Consider the following 23,272-nt stretch of genomic DNA (forward strand, 5'->3'; position numbering starts at 1 on the left):
CCCTCCAATAGTTCCAGAAAAGCTTGAAAATGCATTTATCTCCTTAATTCTGTTACAGAGCATGAGGTTTGTAATATATATGAACATTACTGGAGCTTTTTATACTAGCAACATTTTTGGAAAAGTTTTATTCCCACATGAATAATTGAATCCAGTGGGCAAACAACTGTAATGAATTAGTTGAACCACTTCAGAAAAATGCATTTATGTGCAACAAATAATCAGCTCTTGGAAAATACTATTACTGAAAATTCCTGAAACAAGTAAAATTAATCCAATTGTCTTCACTGGAAGTGAAATCAGGCTAATATTAGCTAGTCTTCTTGGCAAAAAAAATAGCTTAAGTCATGAATACTAACAGTACCCAGTAGTTGAGTGTATGTGTGAAGGTTAGTGATCAACTTCAAATCTTCAGGGTCTCAAGTGTAAACTTGCTGTTTGCTCCCTGGAGTTGTAGAGTCTGACTGTGAACATCTGGACTGAAGGGAAGTGACTTGTCTGGGGCTTCAGGAGGTCTTGAAACAAAGGAGGGGGACCCAAAAAAGGGGAAAAAGGTAAAGCTCCTGACTGGAGAAGTCCTTAAAATGGGAGAGATCCTGGAGATTAGAGAGCTGTGGGTAAGATGGAAGCCAGGGGATGTACCAAAACTACTGGCAGGTGATGCCTGAGACAGGTGAGCAGCCATACAGCAGGGAAGGACTTGATTTCCTGCTCAGCATCTGGGGACAGCAGCCCCTTCCCTGCAGGAACTGGGGCTATGGATGGAATGGATGGAAAGTGTGAAATAAAATCAAGTAGTTGTAAAAGCTCCCATCTTGTTGGTTCTTAAACAAATTCCAATATCTAGATCCACCTCAGGTAGTCATTTGCTCTCTCTTGCCTGGCACATCTTAAAAGCATTATCTCAAAAACTCCTGCTTAAATTTTGGCAAGGTTGATGTTGAGGCAAAGTTCCTAAGCATGATTTTTTTTCTCTTAGCTGTGTAAAAACTACTAGCAGAGGACTTTTCTTTCAAAGATGTCTCTGAAGTCCCATGTATTTTCTGGAGTGTTCATTCTTCTGATCATTTTAAATTTAGATAAATTTAAGCTGAATGGCTGCAAGATTTAATTTTTTTAAGTACAGAAAACAACCAGTCTGTCAAAATCATGGGTTTTTTTAAGGATAAAAAAACCAACCAGACTGGGAAACATACTTCTATAAGGCCAAAAAAATAATCATGTGATCTTTTTCTCATTTTTGCATTAATTTCATGTCTCTGTTGGATTCTTTTTGTGATCTGTTTCACCAAGGTAAAGTAAGACTTCAGAAAGGCATTTGATTTCTCTTCATCTTAAAAATCTATCAGGATTTCCTTGTCAGTCAGTTTCCTCTCCATCCTCATCTTACCCTCTTGTTGTTATAAATTGCAAACTGTTAATTTTATCTGCATAATTTAAGGTAACTGGAAAATTAGATAAACTGTCCCAACAGTTTTTGTCAGGTTGGAAAGAAATACCTGTTTAATCTGAGGAGTTAAGTTTTTATTTGATACACCTAAGATGTTAAATAAATACCCAAGAGGGCTAAAGTACTGTAGAAGGTGAGATATGACAGCGTGTGAATGAGAAAATCTCAGTGAACTATTTTTTCCTTATGATTATTAGTATTTAAAACATACTTGTCTCATAAGTATTGAGTCCTACAGCACATGAAAGTTGTAGCAATTATGATTTTTTCGGTTACATTTGAAGGATCAGGAATAAGTTGCCCAGTTCATTTATTCTGTTAATAATTCAGTTGAATCAACAGTCAAATTAACAGAGATGAAGAGCTATGAAAGTTATTAAAAAAAAAGATCTATCAAGCATCTGTAGATACAGTAGATAAAGTAAGCTTTGTCTTTTACGATAAATATGAATAATCAAGTGCATACTTACAGTAAAAGTATATTAGATTCTGAAATTTGTGAAATCGGGAAGCCTGTACTCATTAGGAAAACAAAGAAACAAACAAAAAGACAGGAGGAAAAATGGAGGGAGGAAACCCCCAAAATTTCAGTTAGTCAAAAGATAAGACTTGTTGTGTGTGTCCATTTTAAGTAAAAACTGATGAGTTAATATTTGATTCGTTAGTACGAGTCTGTTTTTTGAACTAAGCTATAGGTAGGCTTGCTGCAGGATGTCTCCAAGAGTGCTTGGAATATGTCTGCTTGTCTTGCCTGTTATCACCAGACAGGACAGAACTGGTTTGAGAAATAATGGGGGTCTCAGTTGAGTTGTTCAGGCTGTTCTTCCTGAAACATATTAAAAAAGAGACAAAAGCAGCAGGCTGAATTAATCTGTACCATCTTCTCCTCTAATCTTTTGTGACAAAAAGACTGATAAGGCCCAAACTCTTTCCCATCCTACTCTGAAATGACAAAAGTTGGTAAAGGATGGTATTTCAGATATTAAGAACTGCATCTGAAGGGACAGGTTTGGGGCAATTTATGTTTCTGGGAATATTAGAGGAGCAACCCTTTCTTTGGTTGTGGTGGGTAAAATCAATTGGAAGCAATCCACATAGGTCTTAACTCAAAACTCACATTCCAATTATATTGATGATGCTGATAAGGAGTATTATATAGCTCAAAGGCCACACTTATGAGGGACTAAAAACTCACCTCAGAACTGTCCCTTCTCTTGGTCTTCATTTCTGGGGATATAGATTCTGATAAAAAGTTTCCCAAAATTGAAGAATCTCTGGAATGCTGCCAGGAGCAAATGCAAACTTTCTTTTAGGTAGCTGTCCCAGGGAAAGGGGAATGATAATTTCCTCAAATTATATCATCGAACATTGTATTTCCTATTTATCTGTGGGGAAAAAAATTGTCCTTCAATAAAACCAATATGTAATAAATACTGGATTTCAATATATCTCAAAATACAACATGATGATGTTATTTGTTTCCAGCTTCCCCAAAATCTTACTATAGCAGAGCCTCCTCCCAAAACTGATCACTGAGACCAAGATCTGCACATTTGTATTTTCTGTTGATGATCTTTACAGAACTTACAGAGCAAAAGCAGACTATAATCAGTCAGTCGTTTCTCTGAACTTTTATCTGAGTCTCTTGAAGTTATGTAATGGTGCATCTGGTCCTTTTAAGATAAGATATTTTGTCTGACAGTAGAATTCCATCCTTTCAATCAAGCAAAAGTTATATTGAGAGTTTCCATTTGATACAATGTTGTGCTAGTGTGAATTAGACATTTGTCCCTAATGTGCACTTCGTCAGTTTTTCCCATCTTCTTCTTATAATTTGCTTAATTTTCTTACTATCCCAGTGGTATTCAGTATCATATTGCTATTAGTAAACTGAACACTGTCTCAAATGTCCTATAACATGAAACAAGGCTCTTTCAACTTTGTTGTCCACTGAGGTTCAATCAAACTCGGCTAAATACTAGACTGAAAGTACAGGTGACATAATACTGGTGCATTCTATCTAAATTCATATTTCTGTGTTAATAAATCTCTCTTACCTAAGACAGAGAGTATCTCCAAAAAAGTTTTGATACGCTGTTATCCATGTGATCCATCCTCAAAAAAAAAACCTTAATGGGTTTTTTAATGTCTATGGGATCATTTCCCAAGCTAGCCAATATTTTAAAGATAACAGAAAAGTGCAACCCAGATCTTCAAGCATAGGTGAATGAGGCAATATGTGAAGAAAGCAAGTATAAGGAGATAATACAGAGCTGTATTGACAATTACCTTTTTTAGTAATTTATTACTAAGACTGTTTATTACTTTTATCTATTTCCTGCTGCACAGAAATCTAGTTTTGTTGTCAGAACTTTGCTATGATGCTAATACAGGTTGTCCTTCAAAGGACAAGTTGAAAATACTTTTATTATTTTCACAAAGAGCTTTTGGCTGGGGTTTTTATCTTTGACCAAATCTAGAGCACTTTAGTGGCTGATACGTATCTCCAAAATTACAGCTTTTCTATTTTCTTTCCCTTTTCTTTTTCCCAAAAAAGTTAGGGGGCTGTGTCACTGGGCTGTATTGCGCTTGTAAATGTTCATATCTCACAACATGCATCAAAAGTGTAAAGTGTGAAGTTTGTATAAAAGTGTAAAGGGTGTAAAGTTTGCATTTTTGGAAATACAATATTTTGTTTGATTCTTTAACTGAGACAGACTGCTTTTCCTCTGTTACATCCAGTAAATCAGGACAGTCAATGTTGCCTGTTATGTCTACTCTGCTTGAAATTTTTTACCTATGCATCCACTATTTACAAATAAATATCAGTGAAGCAAAAAGGCTGTTTTTCTCTTGCTTCCCATTGCTGTGCATTGCTCACAGAAGGCTGGTTAAAGCTGAACAGGAATGTTGGTAATGTGGCTGCTCCACTTGTGTGTGCCCTTGATTCCTCCTTACTCCTGTGGGCTTCTGGTTTTGTGATTTACCAGCTGAAAACAGCATGAGATCTATAGATTCACCTTGCAGTTGGAGCCAGAAAGTCCTCTCAGCTTGGCTAGTTTCTCTAGGTGCAGTGCTGATTCCCTGCTCTGAGAAACTCAGAAGGTATTCCTGTTTGTCATATTTCTCCCATTGTTGCGTTCCATTCCCACATGCACCAATGAATGCATCATCTGCATTGTTACGTCTGCAGTGTAGGAGAGGGCAAAATATATCAACAGCTTGCTGCACATTTTTATTTTATTTCTGTTGACAGTAGGAATATGCTTATCACTCTGTTTCTGACCTCTGAAATGACAGATCTTTTCTTTTTGATTTTTTGTTGATTTTTTCAGTTGTTCTGTGAAACAGGTTTATCTACTGTTGGAATAATTAATAATAAATTGTAAATAAGTAAGTCATAAACCTGCAGAGCAAAATTGTGGAATATTTGGTTCGAACAGATAAACAGACTTCTTTCTAAAGCAGCATGGCATATTCAGGTAGCTGGATACCTGAATATTTCTGAATGCCAGGCCTAATGTGAATAGGTTTAGATTGGATATTGTCAGGATAGTGAGGCACTGGAATGGGTTGACCCAGAGAAACTGTAGATGCTCCATCCCTGGAAAACATTCAAGGACAGGTTGGATGGTCTAGTGGATGGCATCCGTGCCTATAGCAGGGGGTTTGGAACTAGATGATCTTTATGGACATTTTCAATCCAAACCACTCTATGATACTATTTTCTTGCCATCATTTTTTTTTTATTTGCTGTGGAAGTCCTGTGGACAGGTTTACCTGCTGTTGGAGTAATCAAGAATAGATTGTAAATCAATAAATAATAAGCCTGCAGAGCAAAATTAGGCAATATCCATTTTGAATGGATAAACTGACTTCTTTCCATAGCAGCATGGCATATTCAGGTAGTTGTATCTCCAAAACCCAAAGGAAAATAGAAGGTTTTTTCTCCAGTAAAACTAACCTCATAATCATCTGCTTGCTTTTTAATACTTGCCATACCATCACTCTGTCTTAATTCAGAGTCATAGATATTGCAAAGAGAGTGTGATTGGTTCTGGTTTTTTACTGGTCCCTCAGATACTTGACAGGTAATATCAATTTACTAGCATTGTCAGATTTGAGAATTTTGGATGGGTTCTGAAAGTGTTTAGGGAACCGGAGGCATGCAGGAATTCACTGCCAGAACACAAACTGTACATTACTGCACACAGAAAATCATCCATAAAAGTGTGTGCAAAAAAAGGAGACAGCTTTTAAGACCTCTTCTGCTATATCAAAGCAAATACTGAGGTGAATAGACAGCACTGGTGAGGTGTGCTTGCACAAGTCCATGGCCTAGGGATCAGACTCAGTAGCCTAAAAGTTAAGCTGTTGAAATTTATAAAAACTATTTGGGAGGATCTCCCAGAAACTGCATCACAAATAGCTCACCTGGAAGTTGTCTTGCCTTTAAAAAAAAAAAAAATAGAAAAAGTGGTCACAGAGATGAAAATTGTTTCTAGGCACATGTCTGTAAAGTCTGTTTGCAGCAATCTACCCATGGGTGGTCTGAAATTACCAGTAAACTTAAATGGATATTAAAAAAACCCAGTAAATCCATCACTTTCCCGAAAATCTGATTTATGTTATGCTGAAAGAAAATTTGTTCATTAAATCCCAGCTCAATCTCTGATGGGGGAGCTTATGCACCACAGTCTATTCTGTCATCTTCCACAAGAATTTGCTGGCAACTAATCTTGGTCAGCGATGTTAACAAATGGAGGCAGATTCCTCTCAGAGGGATTTAGTTATTAGCATACCCCATCAGATCAATCTTGTTCAACTAAACAATTAAAATCACAACATTATAATAATCATGAAAGTGTATTCCAAATATGTGATTCCACCCATGCACACAAACTTTGATATTGCACAGATGACAGTTCCTCACTAGAAAAACATCGTCATTCAAAAATGCCTCAACTCCAAAAGGTTCCCAGATGGAGCCCAGTCACCTCCTGCATGAAAGTTTGAATCCTTTCATGGAAAACTGGATTTGGTATTGTCCTGTGAAGAAGGCACACAGTAAATCAGGCTGAAATACCATGGCATAAATCTCCATGAGTCAGGGTAAGGAAGGACAATTATTTCAGTCATTTTATAAAAGAGAAATGATTCTGCAGTTCAGAATAAAATCTCATCTTTCTATACCCATAAGTCATTAAGCAGAACAAAATAGATTCTGACAAAGCATTCCTTCCATATGAATGTGCAGCATTCATGTCATCACTAACCTTTTCAGATTTTGATACTGCCATCATAAGCATCAAGGTTTAGAAGTCACCATGCAGTCACCTCTCTTAACTTTTCTAAGTAAACAGCAGCCATCAAAACAGTGAAGTCATTGACATTTCACTGGAGCTGCTCAGTGGGAAACTGTTAATTAAAACTGTTAATGCATGAGGGAGGTGTATTGGGCAGGCAGCGCCTGCAAACAGAATTGTTAAGTGTGTCTCCAGAGAACTGTAGAAATCATAGAAATAGTGATACTGGACAAGCAACTTTTTCTAATCAGTGTGATGACTTACTAGGCATTTCTTTCAAATGTCATGCTAGAGCACCTCACAAGAAATAGCTGAGGAAACTCACCCTGTTTAGCCTGAAGAAGAGATGGTTAAAAGGGGATTTTATCAACGTCTGTAAGTATCTCAAGGGAGGATGTTGAGGATGGAGCCAGGTTCTGTATGGTGGCAAGCAATAGGACAAGAGGCAATGGCTCTAATGCACAGGAAGTTCCACCTGAATATGAGGGAGAACTTTACTGTGTGGGTGTCTGTGCAGTGCAGCAGATTGTCTGGAGAGGTTATGGAGTCTCCATCACTGGAGATACTCAAGAACTGTCTGGGTGCCATCCTGTGCAATGTCATCTATGACATTATAATGCAGGGTCATCTAGGATGACCCTGGTAGTAGGGAGGCTAGACTAGATGACCTCCAGTGGATCCTTCCAGCCTTACACAGTCTGTGGTTCTGTGTTCCAAATTTTACTGTTAAGAGTCAAGACACAGAAATATGATGTATTAATTTAATTACATTTAAATGTATAAAAGAAAAAGAAAAGTTTTCTTCCTAGGGCCCTATACCAAGATCGTATCTTTACATGAGGCATTGCTTCCATGTTGAAGCAGCCAGAAACCTCACAAATATCTAAGATCGTTACTCAGGAGAAAAGGACAAGAGAACACAATGGATTTCTAAAATAAATTTTCATATTGAGTAGCCATTGTTCTGGGGATGTCTGTTTGGCTAAATTTGGCTAAATTACCTTACATATCTAAACTGCTTGGATTTCTAGCTTACCTCAAGGTCCTGTACACTGAATTTAATCAAGGCTCAGTCAAAAATTAATTAACGACTTTGGCCCTCTGCTTACACCAAGAAAACATGTTTCTAATTCTGATCAGGTTGTCTGGCAAAACTTAACAGTTATAGCAATAATTCATATGCAATGTCGTTGTCCCAGTTTGTGTCCCCAGCATGCCTACTACCAATTTCTATTCAGTTTGCAAAAGGAAAACTCACTGTGTGTGTCAGTAATGTTATAAATAATGCATCCAATTAGTCAACTACATGCTGTTCCACTTCCCTGAAGGCCATGGATCTGAAAGCCCCAAAGAAACTGTTTAGACATAAATATTGCCCTTACTCTGAGATAAGCCCTTTGCACTCTCCTCTCTCTGTTGCACAGCAGAAGATGTATGAAGGCTGCCCTTTGCAGCATTGCATAGGATGAGAACAAATGCTAAGGGCTCGTGCTGTGATTTCTAGCTGCGTGAAGAGACTGCAAGGTAAGGGCTGACAGGACAGGCTGTGGTGCATGGAAGATGGAAAGAGGCTTCAGGGAGGTATACGCATATACATGGTGAAGGAGAGTCCAGTCCTTTTCAGAAGCTAGCAGGGTCTTTACTTCACTTGTTAATTTTCTTATGGTTCTGCTGGAGAAGCGAATTTTTTAATGTCATGTGAATGACACCAAGACTGAAATGTGGTGCAGCTTGCCAGCAGTAAGATGGGTGGCCAACACAATCTGATCCTTTTTTTCCCAGTTTGCACTTTTCTTTGACAAAAAGAACAAAACTATTCAAAAGATAGACAGAATCAAATTAGAATTCATATTAATTAGATTTCCTGCAGTAAAACAAGAAATAAATCAAACATGATCCTGGAAAAATGTTTTCTTGTAGTTGTAAGCTTCCATTTCCCCTGAAGAAGACACTTGTGCTTGCTTTGAGGGGGTAATGAAACTATAAACTGAAAATTCATTTGAAAATTATAAATTAGGCTGTGATTATGCCAAGTGATATTAATTATGCTGATAGAATATATGGCAACAAATTTTTAACTAATTCAGTTATGCCTTCTGGCTTGCTCTGACAATTAGCCATGTGTCAGGCTTGGTTTGTTAGTGAGCTTGAACAACAGCAGTAAAAAACCCAAACTTGCACTCACAATTCTGTGGTAGGATCTATGTAAACATCATCACAGAGTGGTCCACGGTTTAAACAAAAATACGACTGAATTTTTTCTACAAACAAATTTATTTTTGCTGAGTTTTTTGTATCAGTAGAACAGATGGCTGAATAAGAAAAATCATGATGGGGCGTCTTTCTAATGTGATGAGGACACAGGGGATTTCTGGTTTTCTGCTTTGAAGATGCATTGCTACCTCTTCATCACAAAATTCTTTTTAAACCACAGCATTTTAAAAGAAGCCCCCCTTCTGCCTGGATGTCTAACTTGCTTTCATGTCAGCAGCAGAACTTTTCAGCAGAAATGAAATGCTAAGACTTTTTTTCTCAGCATGATTTTCTTAAGATCAGGGTGCATTGAAAAACAATGATGTGGCTGAAGTGAAGTGGAAATTAGTAGAGCATCACTGTGCAGTTTTGTTTTCTTTGCCTGTGGATCACTGAAAAAAATAAGGGAATACAAAAATTAGCAGCTTCTCAAAGATCTCTGGCTTGTCATGGCATCTTTTTATGATTAGGTTTTATCATTAAGTTGTATTAGTAAAAATAACATATGAAGTTGTAACTTCTTGGGACTTAAATTCTGCATGAACTACAGCTCCAAATCTATCAAATGTACTTTCTAAACGTGAGAATTAAAGACCAGTGGACTGCTGGTGGCTGACAATTCAAATTTATCAGCTTCAGTGGTACAGTCAGTCCAGTTATATCACTTCCTTTCCTTTGGTGAAAACATGTCATGGTTTTATAGTGATAGTGTCAATGCTGGGTGCACTCTCCATCAAATGCATCACCTTTTCTTGGTCACATGATAAGATTTATTTCCAGCACAGTGGCTTGAGTGACAGTTTTCCATTTTCAGTGATGAGACTGAGTTCCTGGCTCAGGTTGAAATTTCATTCTTTTGTCAAATGGAAGGGCTTTTTTCCTAGTTCATTAGAAATTCTACCTGGCAATTATTTTCAAATTACTTAAAACCAACATGATAGAAAATTAACCTTTAGCCTTAGATGACAGAAATGTAAAACCTACAAAACTGTAGGACATGGGCCAGGCACAAGAGAGATCCAAATGCAAGACTCAGAAAGTGATTAATTTGAGAATGGTTGAAAGCTGAATGTAGGATTTTAAAAATACCACTGAGTCAATAAAAGTGTCTATAGAAAACAGCAAAGTTGCACAATTAAACAATGAAACAATCTCAAAAATTAATCTGTTTGAATTCTGTAAGTAATAGTCAAAAGCAATTTGTGGTTGTCAAAATGGCAGTGAATTCAAGTAAGAACATTTATTGTGCCCTAGATGATTTCTGACATTGAAAGATGCTGTTAATTTAGATTTATTCACTTTCCGATAGTTTAAGCTAGACAGAGTTATATTAACTTCCTGAGAAAACAGTGCTTTCCCATTTGTATTAATGTTTTCTGTTCAGTATTTCCCAATATCAATGTAGTTCCCATTTTCCCAGCAACAGGTAAAAGCAAACAGGAAGAGAAAAAATGGAACTTGGAGTAGAAGCAGGACTGTGCTGGATTTGGATTTCACTGATCTACTTTTGATTTTAACATAACAAAGTGTGCAGTCTCTGTACTATATTACTAGCAAAGCATAGAAGAAGGATTTTTGTCTCAGGAATGTAAGGGTAAGTTGCAGTTTCTAGTGAAGTGTTAGCTGAGGCACGTCCTTTTGCTGTTGTGGTGAGCTGTAATACCTGCAGAGGTTTTGTGAGAGAGGGGCCAGGCTACAGCCTTCTCAGCCTGTTCAGCATCAGGTTGCACGTTTGGTTTACATCAAAACGAGGGCTGCTTGAATGGGGTCATTACACTGAGTACATTTGTGATTAGCACTACTCCTGTCAGCCTCTTCCAGCAAAGTGTGCTACAACAGTCACAGTGAGCAACTCTGCACAAAGAAACACTTCCACCTTTCTCAAATCTCTGACTCTCTTGCTATTGATGGTCACTCCCATCTGAATGCCCTTCTCCTCCTCCATTGCTGCCTCCATTGCTGCCTCGGCTGTCACCTGTGCCTGGCATGGGATGGGCATGCATATCTGCTCAGCAGGTTTTGGTAAAGAGAGGTAAAGAATAGCTGCACAGAGGCAGCCCTTTAGTGGTGGTATTGGGAAATACTCATTCACTATTAAAGGATGCCACATGAAAATGTAAGGGAGGTCAGCAGTAGGGATCAGGTAAGCAAGCCTGATACTGAAAAAGAAAGTATGTTTGGAGTGCCAGGTAACTGGATAATTAGAGCATACTTTATGGAAAGATTAGTGTACCACTGTAAATATCTGTGATTTGTCTTAAGCTGATAACGAATACATTATATATTACTTTTCTTTAGAAGCTACTTAAATCTTAGGCTTTAGTAACTTATTTATCAGTATGGAATGCTTTTTGTTATCCATTACTCACAGCGCCTGTTGTGATTCTATATTTGCTCAGTCATTCATTTAGAAAGTCATCATTAAAAAAATCAGAGGCTCAAATGCACAGTTAAATATTTTTCAAGCACAGGCAAAATAACAGATGCATACACTACCCCATATATCAAAAGTCTACTTCAGTAAATTTTGTGTGCAATAGGCTACCTGTAGTTAATCCAGAGTTTCTATAGCACAGGCAGTGGATTGCTGGCATCTGCCACTGGCCAGACTTTCTGGGCAAGTGGCAGTTCATGCCTGAGGAGAGCTGCCTGTTGTTTACAGGTTCATGTTCAGGTGTGAACAACTACTAAAAACTTTTGCTTTAAACAAGGGGTTTTCTAAAGCTTCCTGCTACATTTGCCACAACTCAGATACTGCAAGCTGTGAACCAGATTGTGTGACTCCTATGTAGGTCAAATAGTAGCTTGCCTACACAGTAGGGTTGTCTCTCAGAGTGTAGCTCAAGGTAAACATAAAATGAGCTGTCTCGTCTGCACAGTGCAGGGTAAGGACGCATCATACACCCCTTCTGGCCTGTGACCCAAACATACCTGAAAAACTTCTCAGTGTAACAAGTGCTCTGTGTTCACAGCCTGGATTGTTAAGGTTCGTTTCCCATGTTTTTTCTTCCTTTTGCGTAGGATGCCTATGAATGTACATGGAAGAAGAAAAAGCAAAAATTCCTGTTTGTGAAATGCTGCTTTTCATCCAATTTATCAAGAAGTTCCTCCTCTTGTCATAAAAATTACTATATATCTAGGCCGTATTTATTATTTTTCATAGCTAAATGAGTCCTGCAGTTAGAGTATCATTGTAAGTGGGAGGAAGCTACATTTCTTAAGCCAAGTATAATTATTCACTTTTCTGGTGCTTTAAAAAAACCCCTTATTGTCAAGAAAGTCAAATGGTAATTTGGTAGTCTTTAATGGTTGCTCTACACAAATGTAAATGGCATGGGGAAAAACAAGGAAAATCGGCTCCCATATTTTTCATTCTTTGGTTAGAGCATGCATGGTAGTTCTTAACAAAGAGGAGCAGAAACCTCCTTAAGACAGGACATAAAATTCTCTATGCAGATAACCGTTCCTTTCCCCAGACCCTGGCACATGCCCTGGAAATGTCACTCACAAGCAACTGTGCCACATTACCATCCAAAAACTTTTGTTCCATTTTGAGGTAATCAAATTTATGACTCTATATTTTCATTTCACATTCATCTTCCTTAGTTTCATTAAGGTTTTGATTTTTTTGAGATCTTCTTCACTTAAATTTTTCACTGACATTTTCATTACTGCATTAATTGCTCTTTAAAACGCAGGATGAAGAAATGCTTCCTTTGCCTTAAGAGCTCCTGCCCTGAAGGGTTTTACCTTAACAGATACCTCAAATGATGCTTAGCTGAAGGTTTCCATGATGACAAGCCAGAGAGCAACACTCAGATTTTGATTCTTACAATGTAGATGTTTTTTTTCTGCTTCTCCTCTGAGACTACTCAAAAAAAAAAAAAAAAAAAAAAGTCTCTAATGACAGCAGCTCTCAAACGGAAGAGAAAGTCTTTTCCCTTATCTAGATGTCACACCACTTCATACTAAATCTGTCACTACCACATCTTTGCTGCCCCTTATGCCTCCTATGAAGGATTATAGGCTTAATGATTAATAGGAAGAAGAGCAGTTTCTCCTCAGAGTATGGCAGTAAAACCAGGCTCAGTGTAGAAGGTGCTTCTGAAACAGTTTTTTTTTTGTCTCCAAACTTATTGGGGCTGTTATACAAGAAAGGAGACAGGTGGGGTTTTACTACATAGGTATATGCATTTCAAGGGGATGTATCACGCCTAAGCTGAGAGGATGACAAAGTGACAGGCTGACATTTAAACAGGTTTCTTAGATAATTGAGTTTGCACAACAAGCATCATAGAGTCACTGTCTGCCCTCTTGCTATAGCTTTGAATCTACAGTTCAGGTTGAGTCAAAATTGAACTTAAATTTATAAAAGCTTAATGAAAACAGGCAGCAGAGGATTTCTGTGTTTTCCCAGCGAGGGAAAGGAGGACCCCTGCTCTATCGTGTATTAGGGAATCCCCATGGGGGAAAGCTCTTACAACATCTTCAGAAGCAGGAAAGGCTTTGATCAGTGCTCTGAGAAGCCAACTGCAAGACGAAACACCTTGGGAAGGCAGGGTTCATTACTGCGCTGTAGACACATCTGTGGATGGCTTCATTGCAGCCCGTCCTTCACGGTTCCCTGCGGGCCTCAGCCGGGCAGCACCTGCAGGAGCCGGCTCCGCGCACAGCCAGGTCCCTGCGTTCCCCACTCTGTGCTCCTGGTCATGGGGAGAGGCTGGAGTGCCTAATGCTTCGTTTGGCTTTCCAGCTAGGTGGTGATCTCTGAAAGAGTGGCATTTAACAAAAGCCATTAGTGCCCCAGGCTTCCTCCCTATCTCTGCATGAGAAACTGCGTAGGCCTAAAGGCAATCTCTTAATTCACAGGGAGGGGACACACTGTAGGCACTCCTGTTGTGAGGACACTCGCTCAATGCAGATGCAATCCTGGCAGCTTCTGGTGTGCAGTGAGGACCCTTTCATCTTTACTTTTAATAGAAGGGATAAAGTGAATAGTAATAATGGGACTGATAAATGAAAGGAAAACTGTAACCACATAATTATGTCAGAATCAACTAACAGCCATGAAAAGCTGATTAAACCACATTATGCAGATAGATGTAGCAGAGTACTATTTGCAAGTCCTCTGCACTGGCATGCTTGGCAATTAAGAGAGCTGTATTGGCAGCACACGGTGAAAACAGTGATAATGTATAGTTAAAAATATTTGGAGACAAATAGAGCCCAGACTACGGGGACAGCCTAGAGCTGAATACAAGAGCATCCTCAAAGATACCAGAACCCAGGGGAAAAATTAAAGATGATATTCCAACTAGATTATTAAGCTAGGATGTTGGTCATATTTATATTTAGCATCAAAATTAATTTACTGGCTTATCCAGAAATGAAAGGCTGCAGTGCAGTATGTCTGTTTTTTCCAGCTCTCCGCAAATTTCAGGTTGTGCAGGCTAACAGATTAAAGAAGCTTTCAGAAATATTCTGATTTAGGTAGTAATAATATTAGGTCTTGTTCCTGTGGTTGCAACTATTTGGCAAATATTTAGGAACAAGATAGCTCAGTGTTGTGTATTCTTAGATATGTGGTATTTCCAGGATGGGGACTTGAAGAATGTGTCACCTATCAAATTTCCTTCTCACTGGAGTATTGGTGTTTGTTGTTTCTGCTCACCTACCACAGAAGGAGTCAAGGTTCAATTCTATCCTTCACTTTCCCTCTGCCCACTCCTGCAGAGTGGTTCTCATCTGCAGTCAGAGAGAATTGCACTGGAACAAGCTCTGAGATATCAATGTGGGTTTAGAGTTCTCACAGGCTTTACAGAAAGATTCGCTTTTACCAGAAACTAGTCTGTGTGACTGTGGAGATCTCATCTGAGGGAATAATACCAGTGGGAATATTTTGGAGTGAAAGGGTAAGCATGCTGGAGAGTTCATATTACCCTTATTTTCTTCATCATGCTAGGCAGACTTTGCAGGCATGGTATTGAGAGAGTTTGCCTGCAGAAAACCAGCATGAATCCTTTAAATATTTATCTGACATATGGTTTTCCAACAGATACATGCAGATTTTCTTCTTGCTTTATTTTAGAAGATGGCTGAACTATTGTTAAATACACGTAATGAGAGGTCAATAGCATCCAGACCCACACCGGCCCTTTCTTGAGCTGTTCTAAAGCAAAGGAAGGGAAGAGAGTGAGCATGTGGTTATGCTATGATTACAAAAGCCAGACAATACATTCAGCATGAAATTCTGGGTATATGAAACCCCTAGGTACTAGGGGTGTACAGTTAATGAAAACTGCAAAACAAGATTTATGATGATCGGGAGATGTGCCTTTACCTAAATGAAAAGTGGGACTGTGCCCACTCATGTGAAGGCTAAAGAATTTAATTGTACTCTGCTGTCTGTATTTACTTGGACTATTTTTCCTCATAATTCATATGTGAGAATGTTGATGCTTACAGAGTACTTTCTGTGAGAGAAAGGTATCGTTATCTTCCTTTTAACATGAGAAGAAACTGACACCCAGAAAACTGGGGTACCTAAGGTGAGGTTGTTGTGTTCTTGCTGCATACCTCCACAGATCCATCAGCAAAAAAATCACTAATGATCCAACTTTTAATTTCACAGATGAAGGAGCTTGGTGTCATTGTATACAACTGTAGCTGCCTGGTCCTGGATTTGCAAAGGATATTTGCCCTGTATAGCTCATTAAGGTACAAGAATAAAATACCTCCGAGTTGGTCTAAGAGACTCTATGGAGTGTATGATACTCAAAATAAACTGACACTGCAGCTGAATGAGACAAAATCTGAAGCTTTTGTGTCGGTAAGTTACAAAATAAGTTCCATCCTCGGGGGAGGGGGGGGGGGGGGGGGGGAAGGGAAGAAATTTACTTAACCCACAAGATCTTTGGAAGATCTGGAAATTTGAAATATCACAATTTATTTTTTTTAATTCTGGTTTCTATAAAATGCAGTTTGCTGGGACTTCATCACACTCAAGGTGCTGCAGGATTTCATTTGGGCATTATTCAATTCCCCCTTCTCTGTAACATTCAACACTTTACCACTCATGTTAAGAAAATGATACAGAGACCCTTCAAATTAAATTCTTTTATTTGCACTAATAGGTAGAACACGAATGACTTGGGAGTAAATGAACCATTAATCAGACATAGAAAATGATACAGAATAAGGTTGGTATCAGAGCTTGCATTTTTAACAATGTAATATTTCTAAGGATTCACCCTATTGCAAAGCATTCATACTTCTGTACAAGATCATCTACTTCAGCTTTATTTTTAAATGACATTTTAAAACTTCTAAAATTCAATCACTGACCATGGAAGCACTGTCTGTGCATGTTTTTTTAATGGAAAGAAATGGAGTCCTCCATCTCATCAGTGATGTAGCAAAACAGGAAAAAAGTACCCAGTGAGATAGAGATGATGGAAGATGTGGAGTGTCATTCATTCTGGGAGTAATTACATGAGTGTAAACCACCCCTTCAAAATCAGGAATATAAATAAAATTGCTGAGAGTAATTTTCCATTCTCTATAAAACAAGGGCAAAACCCCCATTGCTTTATAGTCATTGTAATGTCTAAAACAATACAACACACGTAACACACTATAAAGTTGTACAGCCACTGGCATCAGACAGTGCAGGTGAGTGGTTATACAGGGCAGGGTTCTCTTTCACGTGCTGGGTGCCAGGAAATGTTCTGCTGTCCAAGATTTTTCATACTCCTACAATCAGTGGACAGACAGAACTATTTTGGAGTGAAAATGTGGGAGTGCCTAAGGCAGCCAGAATTAACAGTGGGTTTAAAAAATGGACACTTCCATTGATTCTGGAGAATCTTAAGGACTCGCTTAAATAAGAGACAGACTTTTGCTAATGCACTGTGAAATGAAATCCTACTCCTTTCTAAGAAATCTGTAAGAAATGGAGAAATCCTGCTGAAAGTCGATCCTGGACAGGAATACAAAATGGAAAGCTGATTAAGGCCCAGTTAAGGAATCTGGGATCCTAGACAAAGGCAGATGGAGAGAGACTCTACATTTTATTTTTCAGTTGGCAGAGTGTTCCCTTCCTCTCTGTGATTTTTTCCTTTCCTGTGGGCAAGGAAGCCTTTTCTCTTGGTATTTCACTTCAGAAAACAAAAGGAAGGACTCAGTGGTACTCAGAAGCTCAGATCACTGAGGTCCAACTCGAAGAGCTACCTGAATTTGTATCCATAGCCACTTGGGCTCGTTCTTCCTTACTTAAAACAGGCTCTTCAATAAATTTCTCACCCACTAGAAAAGTGTCAGTGTTTGCCAGCATGACCCTCTCAAGTCCTGGAGATGCTTGGGACTGACTTGGTGGACTGAGTGTTAATGTTGCTGTGTTTTCCTGAGTTAGTGATCAGAAAGAAGTTCCCAGGAGCCAGGCAGCTCCCTTGCTCCTGTGGCAGTCCTGTCTGGGGCAGAGACAGACTGCTGCCTCCCTGTGGATTCAGGATGGCATACCCCTGAGCAGTGGCATGGAAAGGTGCTGTTCCCAGCCAGAATAAAGGCCTGTTCCTGGTAGGTGAAGAGGAGGAGCAAGTAGGTACTTGATCAGAACAGCAAGTGCTGCACAACACGGAGTCAAGTCTTAAAACAGTTCATGGCTGTGGGGCAGGGATCAGCTGTGCCACAGAGTAAGAAATGGAATGCCAAAGCACAGTGCTACAGTGAGAGTTTTTACTGAGATTTTTTCTTCTAATTATCTTCAAGAAGTCTTTCATTTTCTGATATTGATACCAAATGCATCCGAAAAAGACAAGTGCATAAGAATTTCTTTCTTCAGCTGTTCTAGAACCTAAAAGTTCAAGAAAATAATACAAGTGTTAAGAATAACATCTTGGTGCAATTACCTCCAAAAAGTTTCAGATAATTGAAATAAAGTATATTTAATTATTTAACTATATTTAAATCACTTTACACTTTTCTCTTGAGTTGAAATTCTTTCCTTGAAAACATATTTCAGTGTTTGTGCTATATAAAACAAGCATAATACACAATCATTGAATTTTTTTGTTATACTTGGGAATCATGGCTTAGTGTTGCTTAGCAACAAACGCATCTTCCAGACTGGCTGATAAAGTGTCAGAGGTTCTGATTTTTTAGTGTTCAGGAATGGATCTGGTGTTGGAGTCTTGAAATCTTACTATGGTTAATTTTGTAGTATTTTCTGTACTTAGTTGTAGTAAATCCTTAAGAACACCAGTCAGTGATAAGAAATCACAGTGACAGTCTGAAATCAAGGAAATTAAGGACGAATAATAAAACCCCTGGGATCTGTCCCGAAAGGAAAGATACCCATCTGGATGTCATCTGCAACCCAAGCAAGTAATGGAGATGATACAGTGGCAGGAAAACACCTGTTGCAGCTGGGTTAAAGTGCCTTCCATAACCTCTGTCCCAGGAATGAAGTTGCTGCCTGCAAGCAACTTGAAAATGGGGTTCACTTTTCTCCCCCTGCTTGTGCAGCCAAGTAGAAAGTCCTGGGCACATCTGCCACAGACGAGCAATTTCCACTTGCCTTTGACATCCTCAGATAGAAGGCAGAAAAGCTGCAGTCTGGCCTTGCCAGTTACCAGCTCTGTACTGGTAATTTGTTACCTGAAGCTTTATTTTAAAGATAAGTTTCTTGCAAAACTGCAGCGTCTCACTGCAACTGACATAAAACATTTAATTCCTGCTCACAAGTGAAGGATCAGGCTCATGTGGCAAGAGCATATGAACACTCCATCTAATAGAAACCAGTCCTGGAGTTCTTTGGAACAAAATCCTCTGAAATGTAACTTCAATTACAGCTTCTTTGATGACAGCAGATGTTTTGAAGTCTGTGTCTTCTGCATTTTACCCACAGTTACATCTAAATGGTGAAGCTTTTGAGGGCTAAATAAGCAAGTAGCACACCTTTGTAGCTTTGAGTATTCTAGCAGGATGGCTGAAGGTATTAGGTAATAATCTCTGCTAAAAATAATGGATGCTACTTAGCATCTCAAGAAGACTGAGGGAGAGAGAAAATAAACCAATTATTTTTAATGCTGTATTTGCACTTTTCCTTTCACAGAACTCACCTAAACTCTTCTGCCCCAAGGACAGAGTCCTGGATATTGAAGCTATCTACAGTGTTATTGATGATGCCAAACAGTTTGTGTACATTGCTGTCATGGACTACTTGCCCATTGTTATCGACACCAATGCTAAACGGTGAGTGTCCAAGTCCAGGCCCAGCTGGTTACCATAATGCCAGTAGGGTCTGCTGAAGAAAATGAACCCACAGGAGATTAGCTACTACTGTGCACCAGTTTCTTGGGGCCCAATTCTGCTCTTATTGAAATCAGTGAGAGTCCTGCCATTGACTTAAATGGGAGCAGAATTGGGACCTAAGAGGACATTTCCAGTTCTGGGTCCTAAGCTTTCGATCTTCTTGTTAAAGGGTATCAGAAGTTGTCTAGTCTGCACATGCCTGGGACCCAGGAATGTAACAGTCTGCTTATACATGAATCTTATTTCTAACACTATTCTGAGACCACAACTACTGGCATATTATGAGTATTGTGCAGATAGTCAGCATGACAGTGTGCGTGTGTGTGTGTTAAGAGAGAAATCATGTGTTGTGACTTGTATACAGTGTGGGAAATCTCATTATCTTACTGGCATACACATATAAATGAAAATTCCCGATTCAGAATAGATTACATTTGAATGATATCGCAGTTTGGTTAACTGAGAGGTGCTGAAACCAAACAAAACAACATAATTTTCAAACAGCCAGTTTTTATGGACCATTGAAAAGCACTCATGGGCCCAGCACTGGGGCCAGAGTGTATCAAAACCATCCAGCTCAGGAGGCAAGTATCCACTGGTCCCTCCTACTCTTGATAATGCTCACAATGAATTTAGAATCTAGGAAAGCCTGCTATTTCATCTATGCATTTCATTTGATCACAGTTAAGCCAAACCAAGCATGTGGTTTTGTACGCTTTTCTATTTAGAGCTGTTCTGTTCAAATTTTTTAAAAAATAATTACAATATGACTGATACCAAGCATAAACTGTTTTAAGGCTGTGAGAGAGTTTTTCCAGTAAACTCATTATGTACAGTGTCCGTCACAGGGAAAGAATCATGGACAGTACTGTAAGAACCTCAGTTTCGTATGTGTCCCTCCTATTCTCCTTTATGTTGGAGAACATCTTAATATGTAGAAGCACTACAGTGTTGCAGTTTATGTTATCTCCTATACTCCTTACTTTATTCTCGTGGTGGAAGAATTCAGAAATCTACTGGATTAGGGAGATCCAGGGAAGCCACCCTGTGAATTCTTCAACGTTTTTCCTTCATCATGGCTTTGTGTTTGAGGCACTGCCCCAGCTTCTTTTCCCTGCCAGCTCCCAGTTCGTGCTTGTAAATTATTTTCTGGCATGATAGAGCTCAGATTTCATTAGCCCAGATGTTTTGATGCTGCTGGAATGTAGGAAACATACATTTTTCTTTGTTTAATTCTCCCTGCCCTGCCCTGCTCCCACCAAATGTCAAAGCTAATTGCCAGTTGTGAGAATAGCATCATGGAAGCCACCATCCGATTCCTGGCAGAATTTCTGCAATTCCCATCAGGAAAAAACATAACATCCTCCTTAAGTGACCCATCTCATCTGCTGCTCCTGAAAGATGCAGGCACCCTGCACAGCAGCTCTGTTTGCCAAGGAGGAAATTACAGAAGGCGTTCCAGTCCCCAGCCTGCACGGTCCCAATGCATAGGGGTTAAACAAGGGATGTCAGTCGGGGAGATCCGGTGTTCCGGTTCCCTGACCTGTGACACCTGGGAAAATCCTGCGTCTGGGCTGGCCAGCAGCGCCCTCTGGCGGCGGCTCTCAGGCACGGGAGCGGCTCTCCCAAATTTTTTAAAGTTTTCAATGTTCTCTGCAAGTATTTTCTTCTTTCTCCATAGGTACTGGCCATATTTAGATGGGAAGATAAGAGAAGCATTAGTTTTACGAAGTATTAAAGTACGACTTCTCATAAGTTTCTCAAGAGACACAGATCCCCTTACTTTTAACTTTGTTTCATCTCTGAAAGCGATTTGCACGGAAGTTCCAAGCTGTAGTTTGAAAGTTGTAAGTATATCCATATTGTTTTAAAATATAAGATATTGCACCCCCCCTAAAAAAAGGAATGAAGAAAACATAACAACTGAATTTTTTTTTTTCTGTTATTATCAAAGTCTTTAATTAAATACTGGGAAATGTAAAATATTGAACATAACTTACTCCTAGTAGTAACAGAATTCAAAATTAAGACAGAAAGTATTGGTGCCAAAAGTCAATTGGTGTGATGGATAGCCTGTGCAAAACATCACATGTGATCTTTCACAGCAAAGCTAACAGAGTGAACTGTAGCAACTGGTTGTATTTATACTGTGAGATGAGTGAATCTGACAGCACAAAAATATGATTTTTGTCTGCATTCACGTAATCTTGCTGTTGAGCTGTGTGAGCATCTACCTTTGCTTCAGTCAACTGCAGAGTACAAGAAAAAATACTAAAGATTTTACATTAAATTCAGACTACAAACTCAAAATTGTGAAGACCAGAAACACCAACCCTGGTGTCACATTAGACATGCAGTACAGGAAAGTGAGAAATACCATACAAATGTATTACAGAACAGAATGTATGTTAAATGCTATTTCTAGTGCAGTACAGTTCACTTTTATGAAATTGAGGCACACTGGAAATCAGCCACCTTGGATCTTGGGGTTCTAAATAATCTGCTGAATTATTTTGATTTCCTAAATTGATAGTCCTGTGTATTTTTCTGGCTTTTTGAAAATTCACTGCAATTCTAAAAAGGAAGTACTATTTCTTATACACAAAATAAGTGATATTATGCATATCTAGAAATAGGTTTTTTTGTCATAATGTATATTGTTATTCTAAGTTTCCTCAGTAAAAAAGCAGCATAAAGTGTGGTTTTAAGTCAAAAAACCCCATATGTAGCTGACTCTGTTTAAGCCACTTCAATTTTAAGTAGCTTCTAGCTTGTTCCATATTTATCATTAAAATTCTATTTATGTACTCAAATTTTTTTTTGTATGTGGTACCTAATAGTTATATCCATTGCCATCTATCTACAGCAGGTAAAATATTTTGTACAGGATTTATCTTGTCAAGAACTAAATGATGAAAGAAAAAAAATATACTTCTAGACATCTATTCTAGATAAATAGTCCAGCTAGAGTCTCTGCTGTTAGAAAATACAAAAACAACTTCCAATCAAAAAGTCAGCTGTAGAGAGCTGTAAAGGTACAGCACTGAGTCAGTTACCTCTGTGCTGTGCATCAAGTTTCCCAGTCTGAGTGAGCCACTGCCTTAAATAAACCTTTGTATGAGTAATAGTCCAGGGGTCAGAGTTTGCTGGTATCAATTTGATTTTGGCTGAAAACTGTGCTATAGGCTCCATCTCAATACTCTTTTAATTCAGAAAGCATGTCAGATGAACAACTGCTTTTTAAAGCTGCATTTCTTTTGTATTCCCCTGTTATAGCCAGGATCAAAGTAAAACAAAACTATGTGTTTGTATGGAGGAGAAAGAATAGGTTAACAAGTATAAACTAAATTACCTTTTGAACTATTGAAAACACTCCTTTTCTCTCTTGGTTATGCTTTGGCTATGAGAAAACATAAACTAACCTCAGTACAAAAAATACTGTCTTGCAGACATGTACTGTGTGTGTTTATATACAAAACCACTGAAATTTTAAGAGAAACCTGTTACAAGTTCTGATTGAAATTACACTTCAAATTGCTAGGCTGCTGCAATACCTCTGTACGGTTCTGACCAAAATGGCACACACACCTGCACATGACTTCCTATCCCCCTATTCTGTTCTTTTGGGGATAATATATCCTACAAAGCATACTCAGTAACTTCTTATTTTTAATTTAGCTCTTGATCCTTGTGATATGCCTTTTCTTGATTGTTTTCCTTTTTTTTCTTATCCCTATGGAAAGACCAGTTTGGCTTGAAAGTTTCCAGTGAGTGCCAATGGCTTGCTGCAGCTGCAGGGTATACTGGTTTGCCAGTGGTCATCCTGGAGAAGGAGATGCAGATGTAATTACTGTGTTAGATGAAAAATCTCCTCATTTCTCCTGGTCTCTGACCAGGCTAATGCAAGTTTTGGTATTGCCTAACTGTAATTATAGAGTCAGGGCACTGCAAC

At 38.7% G+C, this 23,272-nt stretch overlaps 1 protein-coding gene across 16 annotated transcripts in view; it reads left to right on the top strand.

Annotated features, from left to right (window-relative positions):
• PLD5 (phospholipase D family member 5) overlaps positions 1–23,272 on the top strand; it is a 204,316-nt gene that overhangs the window by 176,446 nt on the left and 4,598 nt on the right. For all 16 annotated transcript variants that reach the window (XM_023924443.2, XM_086878252.1, XM_086878246.1 and 13 more), the window contains 3 exons: positions 15,641–15,838; positions 19,121–19,260; positions 21,002–21,167. In XM_023924443.2, coding sequence (XP_023780211.1) covers positions 15,641–15,838; positions 19,121–19,260; positions 21,002–21,167 — 504 coding nt within the window. The remainder of the gene's footprint in view (positions 1–15,640; positions 15,839–19,120; positions 19,261–21,001; positions 21,168–23,272) is intronic.

The sequence above is a fragment of the Cyanistes caeruleus genome, chromosome 2 (assembly GCF_971803275.1).
Source record: "Cyanistes caeruleus chromosome 2, bCyaCae1.hap1.1, whole genome shotgun sequence".
In the NCBI taxonomy this organism is placed as follows: domain Eukaryota; kingdom Metazoa; phylum Chordata; class Aves; order Passeriformes; family Paridae; genus Cyanistes; species Cyanistes caeruleus.